General features: G+C 43.4%; 1 protein-coding gene across 1 annotated transcript in view; it reads right to left on the bottom strand.

The window, feature by feature from the left end:
* The window catches only part of mtpn (myotrophin), a 96,255-nt gene that overhangs the window by 37,436 nt on the left and 32,899 nt on the right, over window positions 1-25,920 (bottom strand). The window contains exon 2 of the mRNA XM_072485360.1: window positions 6,967-7,080. Within this exon, the coding sequence (XP_072341461.1) occupies window positions 6,967-7,080 (114 nt within the window). The remainder of the gene's footprint in view (window positions 1-6,966; window positions 7,081-25,920) is intronic.

Consider the following 25,920-nt stretch of genomic DNA (forward strand, 5'->3'; position numbering starts at 1 on the left):
ACCTGCACACCAACCTTTTGCGACTCGTGCACCAGCACACCCAGGTCCCTCTGCACAGCAGCATGTTTTAACATCTTACCGTTTAAATAATAATCCATTCTGCTGTTATTCCTCCCAAAATGGATAACCTCACACTTGGCAACATTGAATTCCATCTGCCAGACCCTAGCCCATTCACCTAACCTATCCAAATCCTTCTGCAGACTTCCGGTATCCTCTGCACTTTTTGCTTTACCACTCATCTTAGTGTCGTCTGCAAACTTTGACACATTGCACTTGGTCCCCAACTCCAAATCATCTATGTAAATCGTGAACAACTGCGGGCCCAACACGGATCCTTGAGGGACCCCACTAGTTACAGGTTGCCAACCAGAGAAACACCCATTTATCCCCACTCTCTGCTTTCTGTTAGTTAACCAATCCTCTACCCATGCTACCAATTTACCCTCAATGCCATGCATCTTTAGTTTATGCAGCAACCTTTTGTGTGGCACCTTGTCAAAAGCTTTCTGGAAATCCAGATATACCACATCCATTGGCTCCCCGTTATCTACTGCACTGGTAACGTCCTCCAAAAATTCTACCAAATTAGTCAGACACGACCTACCCTTTATGAACCCATGCTGTGTCTGCCCAATGGGACAATTTCCCTCCAGGTGCCCCGCTATTTCTTCCTTAATGATACATTCCAGCATTTTCCCTACAACCGAAGTTAAGCTTACCGGCCTATAATTACCCGCTTTCTGCCAACCTCCTTTTTTAAACAGTGGTGTCACGTTTGCTACTTTCCAATCCTCTGGGACCACCCCAGAGTCTAGTGAATTTTGATAAATTATCACTAGTGCGTTTACAATTTCCCTAGCCATCTCTTTCAACACTCTGGGATGCATCCCATCAGGGCCAGGAGACTTGTCTACCTTTAGCCCCATTAGCTTGCCCAATACTGCCTCCTTAGTGATTACAATCATCTCAAGGTCCTCACCTATCATATCTTTATTTCCATCAGTCACTGGCATGTTATTTGTGTCTTCCACTGTGAAGACTGACCCAAAAAACCTGTTCAGCTCCTCAGTCATTTCCCCGTCTCCTATTATTAAATCTCCCTTCTCATCTTCCAAAGGACCAATATTTACCTTAGCCACTCTTTTTTGTCTTATATATTTGTAGAAGCTTTTACTATCTGCTTTTATGTTCTGAGCAAGTTTACTTTCATAGTCTACCTTACTCTTATAGCTTTTTTAGTAGCTTTCTGTTGTCCCCTAAAGACTTCCCAGTCCTCTAGTCTCCCACTAATTTTTGCCACTTTGTATGTTTTTTCCTTCAATTTGATACTCTCCCTCACCTCCTTAGATATCCACGGTCGATTTTTCCCCTTTCTACCGTCTTTCTTTTTTGTCGGTATGAACCTTTCCTGAACACTGTGAAAGATCGCTCAGAAGGTTCTCCACTGTTCCTAACTGCTTCACCATGAAGTCTTTGCTCCCAGTCTACCTTAGCTAGTTTTTCTCTCATCCCATTGTAATCGCCTTTGTTTAAGCACAAAACACTAGTGTTTGATTTTACCTTGTCATCCACCATCTGTATTTTAAATTCCACCATATTGTGGTTGCTCCTTCCAAGAGGATCCCGAACTATGAGATCATTCATCAATCCTGCCTCATTACATAGGACCAGATCTAGGACTGCTTGTGCCCTTGTAGGTTCCATTACATACTGTTCCAGGAAATTATCCCGGGCACATTCTATAAACTCCTCCTCAAGGCTGCCTTTACCAACCTGGTTAAACCAATCGACTTGCAGATTAAAATCTTCCATGATAACCGCTGTACCATTTCTACATGCATCCGTTATTTCTTTGCTTATTGCCTGCCCTACCATCCTGTTACTATTTGGTGGCCTATAGACTATTCCTATCAGTAGGAGCAGTGACCTATCAGTGACCGTTTCGCCTTACTATTCCTGATTTCCACCCAAATTGATTCAACCTTGTCCTCCATAGCACCAATATCATCCCTTACTATTGCCCGGATGCCATCCTTAAACAACAAAGCTACACCACCGCCCTTACCGTCCATTCTATCCTTTCGTATAGTCTGATACCCTTGGATATTTAACTCCCAGTCGTGACCATCTTTTAACCATGTTTCAGTAATGGCCACTAAATCATAGTCATTCACGATGATTTGCGCCATCAACTCATTCACCTTATTCCGTATACTACGAGCATTCAGGTAAAGTACACTTATGCTGTTTTTTATGTCTTTATGAATCCTAACACCTTGATCAGTAACTTTTCACACATTATTTTTCCTCTTACCCTTTCTCCTAATTTTCCTTGTCTTTGAACCCATATCTCTACATAATAACCTGTCATGTAGCCTGCTGCCCTGCTCTCCATTAACCATTATACTGTCCATAGCTTTACCCTTCCCTTCCCCCCAACTTGCTAGTTTAAAGTCCTTGTGACCAACCTATTTATCCTATTCGCTAGAACACTGGCCCCAGAATGGTTCAGGTGAAGACCGTCCCAACGGTACAGGTCCCTCCTGCCCCAGTACTGAAGCCAATGCCCCATGAAATGGAATCCCTCTTTCCCGCACCACTCCTTTAGCCACGTGTTAACTTCCCTAATTTTCTCAACCCTATGCCAATTGGCACGTGGCTCGGGTAGTAATCCAGAGATTATTACCCTGAAGGACCTGTTCTTTAATTTAGTCCCTAGTGTTTGATAATCCCCAAACAGGTCCGCTTTCCTAGTCTTACCTATGTTGTTAGTCCCAACGTGGACCACAACAACTGGATCCTCCCCCTCCCTCTCCAAAATTCTTTCAAACCGATCAGAGATGTCCCTCACCCTGGCACCGGGCAGGCAACATACCATGCGGGACTCACGAACTGGTTTACAAAGGATGCCATCAATCCCCCTAATTATAGAATCCCCTACAACTACCACTTGTCTTTTTGCTCCCTCCTCTTGAATGGCTTCCTGTACCACAGTGCAGTGGTCAGTCAACGCATCCTCCCTACAGCCCTCTTCCTCATCCACACAGGGAGCAAGTACCTTATACCTGTTGGACAAGGTCAAGGGCTGAGGCTCCTCAACTCCTAAACTCAGGATCCCCCTACCTGCCTCCCTTGCAGTCACACCACTCTGTCCCTGACCACTGTCCGAATTAACAGTACTTATTCTACCGGGTGTGACTGCCTCCTGAAACAAAGCGTCCAGGTAATTTTCCCCCTCCCTGGTGTGCCGCAGTGTGTGCAGCTCAGTCTCCAGCTCATCAATTCTGAGCCGAAGTTCCTCGAGCAGCCAACACTTGCTGCAGATGTGGTCACTGATGGTCTCAATGGGATCCACCAGTTCCATCATCATACAGCAACAGCACATCACCTGTTCAGCCATATTCAACTAGTTAATTAATTTAAATAATTAAAAACATTTTTTTTTTTTTTACAGAACCTCAAGGATAAACCCGAACACCAACAAAAACACAGCCACTCACCCGAACTCAGTCACTCACCTAAACTCAGATGCACTCTGTTCCAATCAGCACTCAGTCACTCACCTAAACTCAGATGCACTCTGTTCCAATCAGCACTCAGTCACTCACCTAAACTCAGATGCACTCTGTTCCAATCAGCACTCTGTGACTAAAGGCACTCCTGCCACACCTTTTGTACCCTGCCTGATTTCCAATGAGCCAATAGGCCCGCTCCAGGAAGTGAAGTCTCCAACTGCCACTCGACCTGTAAACTAAGCACTTTTAAATATGCACTCACCTCTCCCAGCAACCCTGCAGCCTGTGGCCTGCTCCAGGAAGTGAAGTCTACAACTGCCACTCGACCTGTAAACTAAGCACTTTTAAATATGCACTCACCTCTCCCAGCAACCCTGCAGCCTGCTCCAGGAAGTGAAATCTACAACTGCCACTCGACCTGTAAACTAAGCACTTTTAAATATGTACTCACCTCTCCCAGCAACCCTGCAGCCTGTGGACTGCTCCAGGAACTGAAGTCTCTTTTAAATATGCACTCACCTCTCCCAGCAACCCTGCAGCCTGTGGACTGCTCCAGGAACTGAAGTCTCTTTTAAATATGCACTCACCTCTCCCAGCAACCCTGCAGCCTGTGGCCTGCTCCAGGAAGTGAAGTCTACAACTGCCACTCGACCTGTAAACTAAGCACTTTTAAATATGCACTCACCTCTCCAAGCAACCCTGCAGCCTGTGGCCTGCTCCAGGAAGTGAAGTCTACAACTGCCACTCGACCTGTAAACTAAGCACTTTTAAATATGCACTCACCTCTCCCAGCAACCCTGCAGCCTGTGGACTGCTCCAGGAACTGAAGTCTCTTTTAAATATGCACTCACCTCTCCCAGAAACCCTGCAGCCTGTGGCCTGCTCCAGGAACTGAAGTCTCTTTTAAATATGCACTCACCTCTCCCAACAACCCTGCAGCCTGTGTTGACTCTCCCTATGGAAGCAGAGGCGAAATGGTATTGTCTTTGGACTAGTATTCCAGAGACCCAGGGTATTGGGGTTGAATCCCACCAGGCAGATGGTGGAATTTGAATTCAATAAAAAACTCTGGAATTAAAAGTCTAATGATGACCATGAAACCTTTGTTGATCATCATAAAAACCCATCTGGCTCACTAATGTCCTTTAGGGAAGGAAATCTGCCGTCCTTACCTGGTCTGGCCTACATGTAACTCCAGATCCACAGCAATGTGATTGACTCTTAAATGTCCTCAGAGATGGGCAATAAATGCTGGCCTGGCCAGCGACGCCCACATCCCATAAATAAAAGAAAATCATATTGTGATATTCCAAGTCCCTGTTATCACCTCCTTAATAACAGATTCAAGTATTTATTGTATTGCTGATGTCAAAGTAACTTGTCTATATAGTTCTGTTTTCTCTAATTCCTTTCTTGAACAGCAGTATTCACTTTATATCTTTGAATCCAGAATTTGCTCTAGAATTCAGGTCGATCAAAATCAATGCAGACATATTATAATTGTTTATAATTATGTGATTAAAAACGGGTTAAAGGGATATGGGGGACAGGTAGGGAGGTGGATTTGGGACCATGATCTGATTGAATGGCGGTGTAGGCTCGAGGGGCCGAATTGCCTACTTCGGCTCCTAATTCCTATGTTTTATCCAGGTGTGAAAATCGGCTAATAACCCAATGCAGTGAAATTACCAAGTCTTTTTTATCTCATCAAGTTTTGCTGTGAAAACTGCCTCATCAGGTGCTAATGCTTTATAATGTATTCTACAAACTACAAGACATAATTCATCTGTGAAAGGCTAGTGATAATCAATTAACTGTTTTTTTAAAAGCATTAATTTTTAACATTGCAAGGAGGCCATTCAGCCCCTCTAATATTCAATTATTCATGGTCGATCCATATTTTAACCATATTTTTATGCATTGGTTAGAAACCCTTAATACTCTTACCTAACAAATATTTATCAACTTTAGTTTTGTAATCGACTAGTCTCTACAATGTTTTGGGGGAAAGAGCGTTTCAGAATTTCCATTACACCTTGTGTGAAGAGGTGCATTCTGACGTCCCCCTGAAAGCCCTCTTTATCATTAAAATAAGTCATCATCATTATGTCAAAACAGTGGATTAATCACGTAGCTCTTTAGGTGGACTTGGCACTAAACGCTTAAAATGATAACAAGGCTCATGCTGGCACTATCCCATTGTGTGCCTTTTATATTCAATGCAAATACACTCCACACTGCCAGAACATCAGAGAAATCATGACTCATTAGTTTTAATTTAAAACGGTGTCTGCAATGCAGCTATCCAATGTACTATTTTGGCCTAACATAGCTTCCTATTTAAAATCATAGACATCTTGCAACAAAGAAAGCAGTCAGCCAGCACACCTCGTCTAAGGCAGCTCTGAAGCTGGAGCTTCCTACTTGAATCAGAACACAGGAAATAGGAGCTGGACTAGGGCATTTGGCCCTTTGAGCCTGCTCTGCTATTCAACAGACTCTACCTCTTCCCGTAGTGTCCCCATATTGTTTAATGTCTTTAGTACCCAAAAGATCTAATGATCTTAGTCTTAAATATACTAAATAACTCAGCATTTACTGTTCACTGCGGGACCAAATATCAAAGATTTGAGTAACATTAACTGGTCTATAATTTCCTGGTACATCCCTTTCCCAAAGAGTAAGGAACTCTTGGCACCTTCCACACCTTCAGCATCACAAAGCAAATTTTCCAATCTCCAATATAGGTAGGCACCCTGGTCAGAAATTCAGAGGCACTTCGCCACAATTTTTTGGCTATTGAAATGTATATGGACAACGCACTCTAAATTTCTGATCACGTGCTTCTGGCCGGCAGACTGAAAATCAGCTCTCGTGCCCGATCATAAACATTTTTGGAAAATTTTGCTTACAGCCTCAGTCAGCTTCTATCCAAACTTCTGTGCTCGAGGTTACATACCATTTGGGCCTGGCAACTTCGTCCTTTAGTTTAATTAACTTTTTAAATTTGCATTTTGAGTATAAAACAATGTTGGTCATTAACATTGTGCATTATTTGAGGATTTTATTGAACTATATCCAGTGCTCTATCCAAACACTGAGAGCAGAAGGTGGGCAGGAAGGTGTGTGGTGAGGGTTGTGGGGTAATCCCGACCGTACAAAATGCCCATACATGTAAAACATGTAATTATGCAAATGTATGACAGGACATAGGTTTTAAATAAATTAGAAAAACATTTTAATAATTGAATAGTGCAGAATCCAATGAAAATTGGAAATAATTTGAAAACTGGAAAAACATCTGAATGCTTAAATCAGAAAAAAAAGGTACAGAAAGATTGACAACTGCAACAGGAGTATTTGTTTAAAGAAGGATGGCCAGACCAACCACTGCCATCATGACCCTTGACAGACAGACATTCAGATTATTGGCATATATCTAACTCACGTTAATCTCTGCTCCCATGTGAATCAGGAATTCCAGAACCTCAAGCTGACCACAATCTGCTGCAAAGTGAATGGCCTTCCGACCAGCTACTTCTACCTTGGTCACATCTATACCCTGAAGAAAGAAGATGTAAATAAAATGGCATTAATAAGAGCAGAAGCAAAATGTTCAGAATTCACAAATGCCATTCAAAAATATAACCACAAGAACATATAAAGAAACCCAGTAAACTCTCTTATAGTTCAGCTGATATCAAATTGACTTAAATGCCTCAATGGACATTAAAAATTCCAGGCACAAGGGGAAATGCTGCACATCACAGAACACCTGCAAGGTACGCCTTCAAAAATAAATAATAAAATAATGGCTGTTAAAATAAAATTGTTATTCTGGAGAGCTGGAAGATCTCTGCACTAATTTAAAAAAAAACTCCCAGTATCTTATCACTATTGACAGAATAGTTGCTGCTCAAGAAGTCATCCACAGTGGCTGTAACCTAAATAATAATCTCCTGGTGTCATAAAACCAAGTTTTACACCCAAGTATTCTTCTCTTTTATCCTCCTTCAACCTCAGTATTCCTTAATTTTTGGCGATTTCAAGCATCTCAGCTCCTTTTCTGCCTTCTCCTCCAAACTCACTTCCCTCCCATCCTTAAATCTCCATTTTATTCCCTTACACACGCTCACTCTCTCAAACTGCTTCCCAAGTACTTCCAAGATTTTGATCACTGCTACGCCATTTCTGTCCATTTCCTCACAACCCTAAACACATATGTTCCTCCCCCTTTCAATTAACTTCCTTCTGCAGCTACTGAACATAGAACATAGTGCAGAAGGAGGCCATTCGGCCCATCAAGTCCCCACCGACCCATTTAAGCCCTCACTTCCACTCTATCCCCATAACCCAATAACCCCTCCTAACCTTTTTTGGTTACTAAGGGCAATTTATCACGGCCAATCCACCTAACCTGCATGTCTTTGGACGTTGGGAGGAAACTGGAGCACCCGGAGGAAACCCACGCAGACACGGGAAGAACGTGCAAACTCTGCACAGACAGTGACCCAGCGGGGAATCGAACCTGGGACCCTGGTGCTGTGAAGCCACAGTGTTAATCACTTGTGCTACCGTACTGCACAAAAAATCTTAGAAACTGTTTAATCTTATGCACAGCACTCGCCACAATATCGCCAACAGCTCATGTACACTAATCACTTTCTCACCTCCACTATCAATGCCTTCATCCCAGTGAAAGCTACATCCCTCATCCTGGTCAATTCTGTTTTGCCCATTTTTAATTCATCAAGTCCAAGGTGTGTACACATGACCATTTCTGTTGTAAAACAGGCAGAACCATCCATTGCCAGAATGAGCTCAGCTGTCCAACACAAGATCTGGTTTAACCAGGTTAAGTACCGTCTTAAATAGAAACATGCATTGAAAATAGAAGGGGTAAGCCATTCCCTCTTGAAATCACACACGGTTTTGGCCTCAACTATTTTCTGTGGTACCAAATTCCATAGATTCACCAATTTCTGGGTGAAGTAATTTTGCCTCATCTCAGTCCTAAAAGGTTTACCCCTTGCCCTCAAACTATGACCCTTTGTGAAGACAGAAGCAAAGTACAAATTTAATTCTTCAGCCATTTCTTTGATCCCAGTTATAAATTCCCCTGTTTCTGACTGTAAGTGGCCCACATTCATTTTTGTCAATCTTTTTCTTTTTACACATGTTCCTGGCTGGCTTACTTTCAAACTCTATTTTTCCCCTTCTTAATCAGCCCCTTGGTCCGCTAAATAGCTGGCTTTGAAAGCAGACCAAGGCAGGCCAGCAGCACGGTTCAATTCCCGTAACAGCCTCCCCGGACAGGCGCCGGAATGTGGCGACTAGGGGCTTTTCACAGTAACTTCATTTGAAGCCTACTTGTGACAATAAGCGATTTTCATTTCATTTCACTCCTTTTGCCGAATGTTGTTGTTAATTTATATGCTTCTTCTTTGAATCCACTGCTATCTCTAATTTCCCTTGTAAGCCATGGTTTGGCCTCAATTCCCTTTCTGCTCTAGCACCAAATAGGAGTAATCAACATTTGGAGCTCATCTATCCGTTCCTTGAATGCCTGCCATTGCCTGCCCATTGTCCTTCCTTTCAGTAATGTTTCCCAGTCTCTCATAACCAGCTCATGTCTCAGGCCATCATAGTTACATTGATTGAGATTCAGGACCCTAGTCTCGGATCTTTCACATTATGGTCATTCATCCCCAAAGGTTCTCTCAGCATCAGTTTGTAAACTAATCCTTTCTTACTGCGCAACAGTCCAAGTTGGTGTGTTCCCTTGTTGGTTCCTCAATATATTGGTCAAGAAAACCATCCCGTACACACTCTGGAAATTCCTCCTCTAGTGACTAGCTTGAGGTTCTACTTTTTAAACTTGCTTCCTAGCTCCCGATATTCGACTTTTAGGACCTCATCCCTTTTTTTATCTGTGTTGTCGGTACCAACATGTACCACAACCACTGGCTGTTCAACCTCCCCCTTCAGAAGTCCTGCAACTGCCGAGACATCCTTGACCGTAGCACCAGGGAGGCAACATACCATCCTGGAGTCTCTTTTGCAGCCACAGAAAGGTCTATCGATTCCCCTCACAATTGAATCCTGTATGACTATTGCATTTCCACACCTTTTGCTCCCGCTTCTGCACAGCAGAGCCAACTGGGGTGCTACAAATTTGGCTGCTGCTGCTGTTATCCCGAGAGGCCATTCCCCTCAACAATATCCAAAACAGTATATCTGTTTTGCAGGGGAATAGCCACAGGAGATTCCTGCACTGCCTAGTCCTGTTGCTCTGCCTGGAGGTCACCCAATTCCTTCCTGCCTGTGGAGTCGGAGCCTGTGAAGTGACCACCTCTCTATGCATGCTATCCAAGGTACTTTCCACCCTCGCGGATGTTCCAGTGTCCCCAGCCGCTGCTCCAGCTCCGAAATCCGGACTTCCAGGAGCTGCAGCTGGAGACACTTCCTGCACACATGCTGGGCCCAGCAACTGGAAACCTTCCTGCTCTCCCACATGGAGCAAGAGCAGACCACGGCTTGGAGCTCTGGTGGCATGTCTTGCCCCTTAATTAATCCTTTTAATATCAAACAATGTCAACTGGGGCCCTTCCTCTCTGCTCTTTGTTTTATATAGAACATATTTCTTACACTGAATCACAGAATGATGTCTCAACAATTACCTACCCAGCTGTACTCAGGAGTTGGAAGCCTGCACTCTGCTTTTTACAGTCTTTTAACCACCTGGTTCTGCTCTTAGATTCACCTTTTCTTTACTCCTTTATCCTCTTAGCTTTGTTCCCTAACTGTTACCTTTTTAAGTTATTTAAATTTCAGTCCAAAGGTGGGTGAGGGCCCAGAGCCTCAGGCTCCCTTTATTCTCTGCTCCCAGAGTGTCTCTCGCAAGTCTGGTGCTCTCCATTGCCGAAAGCAGAGTTTCTGTTGAAACTGGCCACTCTGCTTGGATCATCTGGAGGTCCAAGGTAACTCCCAGACTCACTCTCTCTCCTCTCAACCACTTCCCTTAAATCTCTCTTCCTTATTTCCCATCCTCACCTCCAACAAGCACGAGAAGCTTTTGAATATATCACCAATATGGAGATCATTTGTTCAGCTGTCACTACTGCTTCACTTCTCCCTTTGCCGAACTGGCTAAAACGTTTCCCCAATCTTGCTCCCACCCTAACCCTAAATCTGCTGTCCCTAGTTTCTCCATCTCTTCCATGACTTCCCGAAGTTCTTCTCAATCCTATTCCCAGTATTTTTAAGATGCTGTACAAGTACATATCACTGGACTTGTCGGAGCTACGCATTTATAATTGCTGTTCCTTCAGGATCAACGTAGGTCAGTGAGGAGTGATTGAAGAATGGAACACGATCTGGGATATGATGTGGGCAGTAATGGTTTGGATAAACTGAAATTTATGGACAGTAGCAGATGGAAGGCAGATCAAGACATCGGTGGAGTAAATAAAGCTGTGGGCAGAAAAAAGACAAAATGACCGTTTCAGTTGTAGATGGCATGAGGTTGGTGCGGAGGCGGACAGTTGTGGAAGATGGTGGTCTGTGATAGAGAATTGTCTCGACAATTTACAGAATGTTTTGAGTCCTTGACCTTTCTGACCACTAAAACTGAAATTCCACAGCATGTCTGAAAACAGGAAGTCATGCAGAATATCCCCACTTCCTTTATGTTCCAACTGACACAGAATCCTTATAACCTTCTCAGATTTGAACTTGGGACCTCTTGGTCTGACATGAAATGCTTTACAGCCGTTAAATCCTCAATGATCTTGTGTTGTTGTTGCCCACAGCCAGTTAGGCTCAGTGGGCGGGACAGCTGGTTTCTGATGCAGAGCGAGGCCAGCAGGGTTACCATGAAGGCTCTGCCTTCTCAACCTTGCCCCTCGCCAGAGGTGTGGTGATCCTCAGGTTAAATCACCACCAGCCAGCTCTCCCTTTCAAAGGAGAAAGCAGCGTATGGTTATCTGGGACTATGGCGATTTTATCTTTTTACCTATAGCAAGTCAGAGTCATAGATGTTTACAGCATGGAAACAGGCCCTTTGGCCCAGCTTGTCCATGTTCCCCAGTTTCTATCACTAAGCTCGACCCACTTGCCCTCATTTGGCCCATGCCCCTCAATACCCACCCTGCCCGTGTAACTGTCTAACTGCTTTTGTTTGTTAAATTTAGAGAACCAAATTCATTTTTTCCAATTAAAGGGCAATTTAGTGTGGCCAATCCACCTACCCTGCACATTTTTGGATTGTGGGGACGAAACCCACGCAAACACGGGGAGAATGTGCAAACTCCACATGGACAGTGACCCAAAGCTGGGATCGAACCTGGGACCTCGGCGCCGTGAGGCAGCAGTGCTAACCATTGCGCCACCCCTCCAACTGCTTTTTAAAAGACAAAACCATACCCGCCACTACCACTGCTGCTGGCAGCCCGTTCCAGATGCTCATCACCTTGTGAGAAGAAATTTCCCATCTGGTCTCTTTTGTATCTCTCTCCTCTTACCTTAAACCTATGCCCTCTAGTTCTAGACTCCTCTGCCTTTGGGAAAAGATGTTCTAACAGGCCAAAAGCATTCTACCATTCAAAAAAAAACATTATAAAAGAGATGAACAATGCATTATCTGGACTGTCTAAGACTATAAAGCCTCATTGCTTAGGTATATTGGGGAAAATTAAAAGGAAGTTGTTTTTTCAAATCAAGAAGTTAATTGCTGAGAGGTTATCTATGGTCCTTTGTGGACGATGGTTAATTAGTCACTTATTTTGAAAACAGGAAAATATAATGTTCCTTTTTAAATGCTCGTCAGCATCTATTGGTAGAATCACTGCAATCCAATAGAAACTGATGAACCACAGGTATGGCTACAGCATTATTGAATCACTGAATTGTTATGTTAAAGGAGCTGGCTACTTGGTCCAAGGTGTCTGCACCGACTATCCGAATGAGCAATTCACTAATGCCATTCACCTCCCCTCCCCCTCCCCAATTTCTCCCCACAATCTTCTTCAGATAACATTCAATTCCATTTTGAATGCTTCAGTTGAACCTGCCTCCACCACACTCGGACAGTGCATTCCAGACCTTGACCACTCACTGCGCGAAACCTTTTTCTCTCGTGTTGCTTTTTGTTGTTTCACTTCAAATCTGCGCCCTCTTGTTCTTGATCCTTTCACCAGTGGGAAAAGTATAATCCTATCTGCTCTGTCCAGACCTCTCATTATTTTGAATACTATATCAAATCTCTTCACCGCCTTCTTTCCTCCTCGGCAAACAGTCCTAACTTCTCAAATCTATCTTCATAACTGAAGTTTTCCAACCCTGGAACCACTCTCCAATGCCTCCACATCCTTCCTAAAGTGGGGCAGCCTAAACTGACAAGTTCAACGTAACCCCCATCTTTTGAAAGTCCACGTACACCACATCAACCACATTTTCCTTACCAACACCCTCTTACCTCTGCAAAAAACTCCAGCAAGTTAAACAAGCTTTCCCCGAAGCAAATCCTTGCTGGTGTTCCATAATTAACCTGCATTTTATCATCTGACTATTAATGTTGCCCCCCCAATCATTGTTTCTAAAAGTTTTGCCATCCCAGAAGTTAAACTGACTGGCCTGTAGCAGCAGGGCTCATCTTTATGCCCGTTTTTGAACAAAGGTGTAACATTTTCAATTCTCTAGTCTTACCGAGTCTCGGAAAGACTGAGAAATTATGGCCAATGCCTCCACAATTACCACTCACTTCTCTCGGTACCCTTCGTCGCATCTCATTCGGCCCTGGTGCCTTATCTACGTAGGCAGCCCATCTAATTGTCCGAATTACTCTCTCTTTTACCATGGCCTGGTTAAAGACGTGCAAAATATTCACTTAATACTTCAGATATGCGCTCTGTCTCTATGTGCAAATTCCCTTTTTGGCCCTGAATCAGTCCTATTCCTCTTTTCCCATCCTTTCACTATTTATATATAGAAAACTTTAGGATTCCCTTTCATGCTGACAACCAATCTCATTTCATATTCTTTGCTTCTTTTATCTGCTTTTTCACATCCCCTCTGAATCTTCCAGGTCAGCCTGCTTCTCAATTCTATTTTCTACCAAAATCTGTCATAAACATTGTTCTCAGCCCAAACCTTCCGATACAAAGTCGGCGGTCCCTAAATATTCGCTTAATGACACTTGATCGACTGGGCCCACCTCATTCCCAAGAACCAAGTACAGCAGTGCCTCCTTTCTAATTGGACTGTTTAAGGCACAGTATTAATTTTAGTTAAAAAAACTTACACAAGTTTTGCACAATACAGACAAACATAAATATATACTGTTGCAGGAAGGTCTTGCCTCACAAATTTGATTGAATTCTTTGAGGAAGTGACAAGAAGACTTGATGAAGGTAGTGCAGTGGATGTGATGTAAATGGATTTTAGCAAGGCATTTGACAAAGTCCCACATGGCTAATTGGTCAAAAAAAGTCAAAGCCCATGGGATACAGGGTAATGTGGCAAACTGGATAAAAAGTTGGCTTCGTAACAGGAAATAAAGGGTTGATAGCTGCCTTTAGTTGTTTCAAGTGGTGTTCCACAGGGCTCGGTGTTGGGGCCCTTACTGTTTGTGTTGTATGTTAACAATTTGGACGTGAACATGGGGAGCATGATTGGGAAATTTGCAAACAACACAAAAATTGGTCAAGTGGTGGACAGTGTAGAGGATAGCTATAATCTCCAAAACAAGATAGATGGGCTGGTGGAGTGGGTGATAAAGTGGCAGATGGATTTTAACACAGAGAAGTGGGAGGTCATGTATTTAGGGAGGTCAAATATTTGTAGGGAGTACACAATCAATGGGAATGTACCAAGAGGGGTAGATGGAGTGAGAGTTCTTGGTGTACAGGTACACAGGTCCCTAAAGGCAGCAGTTCAAGCAGACAGGTTTGTTAAGAAAGCATATGGAATGCTCTCCTACATTGGCAGAGGTATAAAATATAAAAGTAAGGATATAATGTTGGAATTGTATAAAACACTGGTGAGGTCACAACTGGAGTATTGTGTGCAGTTCTGGTCACCACATTACAGGAAGGACGTTATTGCTCTGGAGAGAGAGCAGAGGAGATTTAGAAGTATGTTGCCAGGGCTGGAAAAGTGTGTCTACAAGGAGAGATTGGATAGGTTGGGGTTATTTTCCTTGGAACAAAGAAGGCTGAGGGGTGACTTAATTGAGGTGAACAAAATTATGAGGGGAAACGATATAGTGGACAGGATAAAATTGTTTCCCTTGGTGGATAATTCAAAGAAGAACCATAGAATCCTTACAGTGCAGGAGTCCATTTGGCCGATTGAGTCTGTGCCTACCTTCTGAAAGAGCACTCTAACTAGCCCTACCTCCACCCCACCTAACCGTTGGACACTAAGGGGCAAGTTAGCATGGCCAATCCACCTAACCTGCACATCTTTGGACTGTGGGAGGAAACCAAAGCACCCGGAGGAAACCCACGCAGACACAGGGGAGAACATGCAAACTCCACACAGTCACCAAAGACCGGAATTGAACCCGGGTCCCTAACTCTGTGAGGCAGCAGCGCTAACCACTGTGCCAGCCTAGAACCAGGGGACATAGATTCAAGATAGGAGGTGTAGAGGGAACAATAGAAAAAAACTTTACAGTGAGGGTATTGGATGTCTGGAATTCGCTGCCTGAATTTAAAACGTAGCTGGATCTGCGCATGCAGTAAGCTACAGGGCTATGGGCCAGGTGCAGGAAAGTGGGATCAGAAAGTGTACCTGGGTTCCCTTGGGTTGGCATGGACAAGATGGACAAAATGGCCTCCTTATGAACTGTAACTTTTCTATGGTTCTATATACAATTTTAACATCTAGGATAAGGGTCAAGAAACACTAGCATACTGCTGTTCCCCATACCATTTCTCCAACAAACATGTGGAGAAATTTAGCATACATCGTGCAAACAGGAGCATTAATAGCGTAGTTGCTCTTTTATTTACTGATGAGAAATGCAATTATTCCCCATCTGGACTCCCAATTAGGCACACAAGGCAGGCAGTTCTCTTGTGCTCGCAAAAGCGCAACTGTTTTGACACAAGTATCTGTATGAACATTACTAAAGTATTTGCAGCACCAATATTTTATTATCGCCTTAAAAGCAGAAGTACTGCTTTGAAATGAAACTGGTTCTCAATCTTTCTTTAAATAGCTCAATTTCCTGTACAAACCAAACAGTTTCATGCACTGCATTTCTTTTGTAGACTGACAGGCTAACTACAGAATGGAGGTGTGAAACATTCCTTCCCATTTACCAAGACAACATGTTTCCTTGTTTGTTTCATACACACCATGGCATGGTTAAAAAGCAGAACAAGCAAGACACACTTTCTGAAAATAGATTAGAACTCCCTGTTGCGAGATTGGGATTTCCAGAGAGCCACACTTCAGGTTTTCTATCAGTTACCATCCAAAACTTCAGATATTTAACAGATCAGAATTCACCCAATAGATGGGAAATAATGGTAATCCTGAAGAAATGCTCTATTGTTTCTTAGAGCAATATGTGAAGGAGCCAACCAGAGAGTAGGCTATTTACATTTTGTATTATGTAACAAAGAACGATTGATAAATAGTCTTGTTGTTAAGGATCCTCTTGGAAGGAGTGATCACAGCATGCTCGAATTTCAAATTCAGATTGAGCGAGAGAGGACAGAGTGCCGTACTAGAGTTTTAACGTTCGGCATAGGTAATTAGACAGGCCTGAGGAAAGAGTTGGCCCAAGTAGACTGGGCACAAATCATTGAGGGTAGGATAGTTGAGGAACAATGGTGGATGTACAGGACGATATTAAACACCTCTCAATTAAAGTATATTCCTGCAAGGAAGAGGAATAATAAAAGAACATAAAGGCAAAAGTTAGGGCCCACCATTCTGCAAAAGCTGGTGGTAAGCTGCAGTATTCGGAGAACCTTGGGGTTCAGCAAAAAGCTGCAAAAAATTGAATCAAGAAAGTGAAGATGAACTATGAAAGGAAACTAGCAAAAAACGTGAACACTGATACTAAAACCTTCTATAAGTATATAAAGAGGGAGAGTATAGGTAAAGTAAGTGTTGGTCCTTTAGAGGACGATGCTAGTCAGGTAATAATGAGGAACACCGAGATGGCGGAGACACTGAACCATTATTTTGCCTCTGTCTTCACAGTGGAGGATAATAAAAAATTTCCAAGAACTGCAGTTAATGGAGAGGAACTTAGTGCAATAACCATCTCTAGGGAGACGGTATTGAATAAATGGACTTATTTAACCAATAAAGCAACTCCACCTCCTGTTCCATCCTGTCTATTCTTTCGGAATACGGAGTACGCTTGGACACTTAACTCCCAGTCCCGGTCCTCATGCAACCATGTTTCAGTGATCCTCACCAAACAGCCTCATACCCATTTATCTCTATTTGTGCCGTCAGCTCATTGATCTTATTCCGAATACAAGGTACAAGGTTTCTAAATAGGTCCCACTGATTGGTCTGTCCCTTGGAGGATTTTCCTGTGCACTACACTTTTCACACATTTGAGTGAACCGCCAACCAAGTAGAGGGTTTTTAAACTAAATAGTGGGGGAAAGGGATCAGATTTGGGAAGATGTGGTAAATCAAAGACTAGAGACAAGAGAGAAAGGCATTCATGTGGGACATGATAAACAGACTGTGGCAGGAAGGGATAGAGAGTGCTTCATTAATCTCTGATACCACTCGGCCTCATGCCCAACTCCTGCAGTCACTTTACATTTTAATTTTTTACGTTTCCTTACCCCTCCATGGTCGTTACACTGGCCCTGCCTGTTCATTCTATTAACCACTACCTTCTCCTCACATGCTGACCTGCTGCTCTGGTTCCCATTAACCATTATACCCTTCCCTTCACTGACAATGAATACAAAACAGAACTGTCATTTTGACATGCCACTAGGTGGCACTAGATTAGCATTTCCTTCAGGACAGAAGCTGGTTTGTCCAGATGGCCATGCCTGGAGCTGGACATCCTGCCAGATGAAACTGCAAATGTTTCAGTTCCCCAAGCAGCCAAACATTTTCATAAATTATCCTTGTTGATTTTCCCAGTTTAACCATCTTCATATCAGACAAGTTGTATACACATTTTGGTCTGCTTAGTCTGGTGTCTTCACTGTGGCATGTATATGTTGATAGAGGGGCCAAGAAGAATAATGTCTTTGCTACTGAGAAACAAGATGCCAAACTATAGTCAATAGTCTGGCACTGTCCCCCATCCCTTTACATCACACTGCTCTTCAAATAGCCCATACTTTATCTGTCCTTACGTGCAACCACTTGTTGGGTCTGAAACCCATGCCCATATTCCTTGCAACTTTCTGCTTAAATCCTTTCAAAATGGCCCTATCCAGGCATGAAAGACATTTTGAATAACTCTGCTGCATTATCCCTCCTTAGTCCATCTGCAGCTTTTAATTATGGCTCACCAAACCATTATCCTCCAATGCCTCTCCTGCACTGTATAGTCCAATCATATTGCCCTTAATTGGTTCCACTTTTACCTATCTGATTTCAACCTCATCCCTAAATGAGCTAATGGACCATGGCACTGTGGTACAGGAAGCCATTCAAGTGGGGGGGGGGGGGGGCAATTGAATGTAGTGGGAGTAGGGAACAGTATGAGGGGGATTGACAACGTTCTGAGGCAAAATGTCCAGAAGGGTGTAGTGCTTCCCCAGTGCCAAGTTTAGGACATTTATTTGCTCTGGGCTGGAGAGGAACCTGGAGAGGGAAGGGGGAAGATCTAATTGTCATGGTCCATGTAGGCACCTACATTCAGGCCAGGAAGGAGGTTCTTCTGCATATCAGGAGGAGATGGCACCAAAATGAAGCAGAATCCCAAAGGTAATAATTTTGAGAATTGTGCAAAATAGCATAGGGTAAATAAGATTAGAGAAATAAATGTGTGGTTTGAAGGCTGTTGTGGGAGAATTGGGTTCTCCAAAGGGCATATCAGTACAGGGGTAAGTGGGGGCAGTAATGTTGAGACGGTCTACATCTGAACAATGCTGAGATGAGTATTGGAGTGAAACGCAACGAAGAGGGTTTTAAAATTAAACAGTGGGGGAAAGGGATCAGTTTTGGGAAGATGTGGTAAATCAAAGACTAGAGACAAGAGGGAAAGGCATTCATATGGGGCATGATAAACAGACTGTGGCAGGAAGGGATAGAGAGTGCAAATCTAATAGTAAATTAATAGATAAGGCTAGAGCCTACAAAAATAATAAAATAATAAACTAAAGGCTATGTATCTGAATGTACATAGCATTCAAGGCATTCAAGACAAAATAAATGAATTGATAGCTCTAAACAGAAATTAATAAGTACAATCTGATATCCACTCCAGACAGCTAGCTGCAGGATGACAGGTTAGAAAAGTGTGAATGGAGATTTTCTGTCAATTCGCCATGAGCAAGCAGGGCTGAGCTTTTCTGAGTAATCCAATTTCATTAGATTATCCAATGCAGACTCGGTACCAGCGAGGCAGAATGTTTAAAATGGATGAACACATGTCAGAATTATGCATGAAAAGGGACAGAACAACATGTACAATCAACCTGAGCACTTTGTTCATCCACAACCCGACCCAGTCCATTATATCACGAGTTGCTTTGTCGCCAATTTATTTTTCAAACAGGGAATGGCCCCCTCATCCAGGACACTTTCTTCAGTACAAAAATTTGTTTTGGCAGCATTTATCAGGCCATCGAGTGATAAGAAAAAAAATCAAATGCACTTCTAGGGGGATTGGCCATGCTAAATTGCCCTTAGAGTCCAAAATTGCCCTTAAGTGTTGGGTGGGGTTATGGGGATCGGGTGGAGGTGTTGACCTTGGGTAGGGTGCTCTTTCCAAGAGCCGGTGCAGACTCAATGGGCCAAATGGCCTCCTTCTGCACTGTAAATTCTATGATAATCTATGATTAATCCAGGACAAAGGTTCGGCACAACATCGTGGGCCAAAGGGCCTGTTCTGTGCTGAATTGTTCTATGTTCTCCGAGGAGCTCTTCTTAAATGGGCACTGTATTGCAACATCCATTACTGCCCAGAACATAATTAGATCAAGGGGTTATAGGCTGGGGTGTGGCCTCAAAGAAGGGAGAGCTTGGTGAACTGAGGGAAACTGAACTTACTAAAAATCTAATATTGTTTCTATTTAACATTTAATTGCACGTCCTGTTTAAATGACAAGTTTCATCCAGGGGCATAAGCAGGGAGATGGAAGCTCCACTGGCAACAATGGAATTAGTTAATTAAAGAAATTGTCCTTTGCTGTCCAGGCCTCAGCTAGTCCAGACAGATATTTTCAATGCACCATCACTGGAGCTCGGCGAGGAGGGAGGGAGGTACTCCCTCACGTTTCCTACCTGGAGGGTTCTGCCCTTCTACAGGGGAAGAAAGCTGTTTGTTGAGTATCCAGTAAGTGGTCAAGGTCTATTTTATTCCAAAGATTTAAAATAGTACAGGAATTTGTCACAGGATTAATAAATACATAAAAGAAAATAAAGAATTAATTAAATAAACTAATTAAAGAACAAATGGATGGCAAGACAGGTGATATCTCATGGTTGCAGCATGTGGGAGCTCTCGGATACCAGTGTGATACAGGACAAACCTGTCTGCTGTAAGTGCCTGGGGCTGGAGGAGCTCCATCTCAAGAGTCATTGAGCTGGAGGTTGAGCTTGACAATGCAACACATCAGGGAGGGCGACAGTTACCTGGAACTCTGCAGCAGAAGGTGGTCACACACCACAGGATTGGGTCTTTTTAATTTGGAAGGTAGTCAGGGACAGGAGGGTGTGATTGCCGCTGAGGTACACAAGAGGGCAAGAATGTCAGTCTCTGCAATTGTCCGACTGGTTTAGGGTTTTTTCAGCTTGTTTGTGTGAGTGGGGGCTGCAGGGTGGATGAACTGGTGGGAGCACAAAGGGTAAAATCCTTAATGAGTACTTTGTAGCAGTATTCACCAGGGAAAAGGACATGATGGATCTTGAGGTCAGGGATAGGTGTGTGAACACTCGAGGATGTCAATATATCAAAGAAGTGTTGAGTATCCTAAATTATATTAAGGGAGACAAGTCCCTGGGACCGGATGAGATCGATCCCAGATTCCTGCAGGAGGCAAGGGGAGAAATAGCTGGGACCTTAACAGATATCTTTGCATCCTCTTTGACCACAGAAGAGGTTCCAGAGGACTGGAGAATAGCCAATGTTGTTCCCTTAAGAAAGGAAGCAGGGATAATCCACCAAATTATAGATGGGGACGTTTTTGGAAAAGATACTGAAGGACAGGATACATGCACATTTGGAGGAAAATGGACGAGTTAGTGACAGGCAGCATGGTTTTGTTTGGGGAAGGTCATGTCTCACCAATTTGATTGAGGTTTTGAAGCGATGACAAAGAAAATTGATGCGGGAAGGATGTGGATGTATTTTATATGGATTTTTGTAAGGCGTTTGACAAGGTCCCACGTGATAGACTGGTGCAAAAACTAAAATCAAATGGGATTTGGGGTGGGCTGGCTAGATGGATACAGAACTGGCTTGATTAAGAAGACAGTGAGTAGAGGTGCAAGGGTGTTTTGCAGATTGGATATGTTAGCTAGTAGTGTTCCGCAGGGATCAGTGCTGAGACCTCTGTTGTTTGTAGTATATATAAATGATCTGGAGGAAAATGTGGGGTTCTGATTAGTAAGTTTCTGGATGACATGAAGATTGGCGGAGTTGCTGACAGTGCCGAAGATTCTCAGAGGATACTACAGGATATGGATAGATTGGAGTCTTGGGCACAGAAATGGCAGATGGAGTTTAATCTGGAAAATTACGAGGTGATGCATTTTGGAGGAAAATGATCAAATCTAGATATTATACTGTAAATGGCCAAACCTTGAGGAATATTAACATAGAGAGATCTGGGCTTGCAGGTCCACACCTCCCCAAAAGTGGCAACACCGGTGGCCAAGGTGATTAGGAAGGCATATGGCATGCTTGCCTTCATCAGCCGGGGCATTGGGTGCAGGAGTTGGGAAATCATGTTGCAGCTACATAAACCTCGGTTAGGCCGCATTTGGAGTATTGCGTGCAGTTCTGGTCACCACATTATCAGAGGGACGTGGAAGCTTTGGAGAGAGTGCAAAGAAGGTTCACCAGGATGTTGCCTGGTCTCGAGGGTGTTGGCTATGAGTAGAGGTTGAATAAACGAGGAGAGGTTGAATAAACAAGGATAGTTTTCACTGGAAAGATGGAGGCTGAGGGCAGACCTGATAGAGGTCTACAAAATTCTGAGAGGCATAGACAGGGTGGAAGTGTCAATTACAGGGGGCAGAGGTTTAAGGTGAGAGGGGGTAAGGTTAAGGGAGATGTGCGGGGTATATTTTTCCACACAAAGTGGTGGGTGCCTGGAACTCGCTGTCAGAGCGGAAGCAGGCACATTAGCAACATTTAAGAGGCATCTGGATGGGTCCATGAACAGAGACTGAGTAAGGGCAGAAGTTTTTTTTTAGTTAGGGCATCATGATCGGCACAGGCTTAGAGGGCCGAAGGGCCTGTTCCTGTGCTGTACTTTTCTTTGTTCTTGGAATGTAGTGGCGTAGGGGACAGTACAGCAAGGAGGATTGACAGTCGTCTGCCTGATCCCAGGGTTTGGTACATTTGCTCTGGGCTAGAGAGGAATTTGCAGTGAGATGGGGAGGGGAGATCTAGTTGTGATTCCTGTGGGCACCAAAGGCATAGGCAGGATGAGGAAGGAGGTTCTACATAGTCAATATAAGGAGTGAGATGAAGCAGAACCTCAAAGGCAATAATTTCTGGATTATTACCAGAGCCATTTGCAAATTGGGATAGGGTAAATAAGATTAGGGAAATTAATGCATGGCTCAAAGACTGATGAAGGAAACACGGGTTCCGGTTTATGGGGCACCGGTGTACTGACCACAGTATCTGTGACAGTCTGCACCTGATCAGTGCTGGGCTGGTATTCTAGCGAGCCACATAACTAGGGAAGAGGGGGTTTAAATTAAATAGTGGAGGGAAAGGAGATGTGTCAAACCAAAGAATAGAGACAAATCGAGAAAGATACAAATATGAGAAATGATAAACGGACCGGAACAGGAAGGAACAGAAAGTACAAACCGAATAACAAATCAACAGATAAGGCTCGATACTACAAAAAGTTTAAAAAAGGACAAAATTAAATGCTCTGCATCTAAACATATGTAGCATTCAAACAAAAGAGATGAACTGATTGTGCAAATGCAAAGAGAATGCAAGTACAATCGGTTAGTCATTAGAGACACAACTACAGGATGACAGAGATTGGGACCTGAATTTTGAGGGGTATGTGACATTTAGGAAGGACAGGAAGTTAGGAAAAGGTGGAGGGATGGCTCTGTCAATTAATGCTCGTGTCGCACATTAGAGAGGACGACCCAAGTTCAGGGAACCAGGATGTAGAAGCGGTTTGACTAGAGATGAGAAAGGACAAGTTATTTGTGGGACTGGTGTACAGGCTACATAATTGTAACCACACAATACGACAAAGCGTAAAGAAAAATACAATGGAATTTGTAAGAAAGGTACAGTAATAATCATGGGGGATTATAATCTGCATATAGCCAGGAAGAATCAGTTGGGCAAAGTTGCCATAGGTGAGGAGTTCATGAGGATGTTTTGGGGATAGTCTCTTAGAACAACATAATCTCAAACCAACCAACAGCAGGCTGTACTAGACTGGGCAGCACGGTAGCACAGTGGTTAGCACTGTTGCTTCACAGCGCCAGGGACCTGAGTTTGATTCCCGACTTAGGTCACTGTCAATGCAGACCGATGTCTGCATGTTCTCCCCGTGTTTATGTGGGTTTCCCCCGGGTGTTCTGGTTTCCTCCCCAAGTCCCGAATGACGTGCTTCATTGCAGCGTTAATGTAAGCCTACTTGTGACACTAATAAAGATTACATGGGATTAATTGATAACCTCATATTGAAAGCACCCCGAGCTAGCAACGATCATAATATGGCTGAATGTTACATTCAGTTTTAAGGAGCGAAGAGCGCATCCAAGACTGGTATTTTCAATTTAAGGACAATTATGAGAAACGAGAGCTAGCTGAAGTGAACTGGCAAATGAAGTTAAGCGATAGGTCAATAGAGGTGCAGTGGCAGACATTTTAAGGGACATTTCAAAGTACACAAAATAGATACATTCCACTGAGAAAGAAAAATTCTAAGCGGAGGGCCCACCATCCATTGCTAAATGAAAAAGTTAGAAACGGTGTCACCCTTGAAGAAAAATCATATAATTGTGTAAAGATGGGTAGTAGGTCTGAAAATTGGACAGAACTTGAAGAGCAGCAAAGAATGGCAAAAAGAATAATGAGGGGAAAAGTAGAGTACGAGAGAAAGATAATTAGAAATATAAAAGCAGAAGGTGTTAATAAAGTGAATGTTGGTCCTGTAGAAAGTGCATCTGGGGAATTGATAATGGAAAGAATGGGGGGGGGGCAGATTAATATAGGACAAGTATTTTACATTGGTTTTCACTATAGAGGACACAAATAACATCCCAGAAATAACTGCAAGACAGCAAATGGGAGGGAGGGATGAACTCCGAAAAATTACATTCACCAGGGAATTGGTACTGAGCTAATTATTGAAGCTGCAGCCTGTTTATCCCCCGGCCCGGATGGACTTCAGCCCAGTGTCTTAGAAGAAGTGGCTAGTGAGATAGTAGATGTGCTGGTTTTAATTTTTCAAAATTCCTTAGATTAGAAAATAGCAAAAGTAAATCCCACTCAAGGAAGGAGGGAGACAGAAAGCAGGAAATGACAGGTCAGTTAGCCTAACATCTCTCATAGGAAAATGTTCAAAGCTATTATTAAGAATGTTGCAAGGGCACTTTGATAAATTCAAGGCAATCAGGCAGAGTCAACAGGGTTTTGTGAAAGGGAAGTTATGTTTAACCAAGTTATTGGGGTTGTTTGAAGGAGTCAAATTATGCTATGAATAAAGTTATTGGGTTGATGTGATGTACTTTGATTTCCAGAAGATATTTGATAAGGTGCCACATCAAAGGTAATTGCAGAAAATAGAAGCTCATGGTGTAGGGGGGAACATATTGCATGATTAGAGGATCGGCTAGCTAACAATGATCAGAGTTGGCATAAATGGGCCTTGGCAGGATGTGACAAGTGGTGTGCCACAGGGGTCAGTGCTGGGGCCTCAACCTTTTACCATTTATATAAATGACTGGGGTGACGGGTTAGGTTTAGCGAAGGGACCAAAAGTTGAGATTTTCCGACAACACAAAGATGGGTAGGAAAGTATCAATAGAATCTCCACAGTGCAGGAGGTGCCCATTTGGCCCACCGTGTCTATACTGACCCTCTGAAACAGCACTCTACCTCGTCCCACTCCCCCATCCTATGCCTGTAACCCCACATAACCTGCATATCTTTGGACACTAAGAGGCAACTTAGCATGGCCAACCAACCTAACCCGCACATAATTGGACTGTGGGAGGACTGGAGCTCTGGGAGGAAACCCAAGCAGACATGTGGAAAACGTACAAACACCACACATTCTGAAGAGGACATAACCGTGGCTACAAAGGGACATAGAGAAGTTAGGTGATAGTGGGCAAAAATCTGGCAAATGGTCTGTAACAAGGGCAAATGTGAAATGGCCAATTTTGGCAAGAAATATCAAAATAATAAGAAGCTTTTATTGTCACAAGTATGAAGTTACTGTGAAAAGCCCCTAGTCGCCACATTCCGATGCCTGTTCAAGTACGCCGGTATGGGAATTGAACCCACGCTGCTGGCCTTGTTCTGCATCACAAACCAGCTGATTAGCCCACTGAGCTAAACCAGCCCTTATTAGTGAGAGTTTTGAGGGGGGTTTTGGTGCCTTTATGCATAAATCACAAAAGGCTGGTTATATAGGTACAGCAAGTAATTAGGAAAGCTGATCGAATGTTATTGTTCATTGTGAGGGGAATTATTTATCAGAGTCGGGAGGTTATACTCAAGTTGTACAGGGCATTGGTGAGACCACATCTGGAGTATTTTGTACAGTATTGGTCTCCTTAGGCAAGGAAGGGTGTAAATGTATTTGCAGTTCAGTGAAGGTTTACTAGACAAGTACCAGGAACGGGGGGGGGGGGGGGGGGTTGTCTTCTGTGGAAAAGTATCCACTAGAGCAGGGTTTTCAAACTGTGTGGGCCATGGCGGTTGTCGGGGAGGTCGCGGAGCGATCAGTGGCAGCATTCCCGATCACGGGAGACACACCAACAGCCACAACCGGCTTTAAAGTTGAGAATTTCGGCC

Source organism: Scyliorhinus torazame, chromosome 19 (assembly GCF_047496885.1).
Source record: "Scyliorhinus torazame isolate Kashiwa2021f chromosome 19, sScyTor2.1, whole genome shotgun sequence".
Taxonomy (NCBI): domain Eukaryota; kingdom Metazoa; phylum Chordata; class Chondrichthyes; order Carcharhiniformes; family Scyliorhinidae; genus Scyliorhinus; species Scyliorhinus torazame.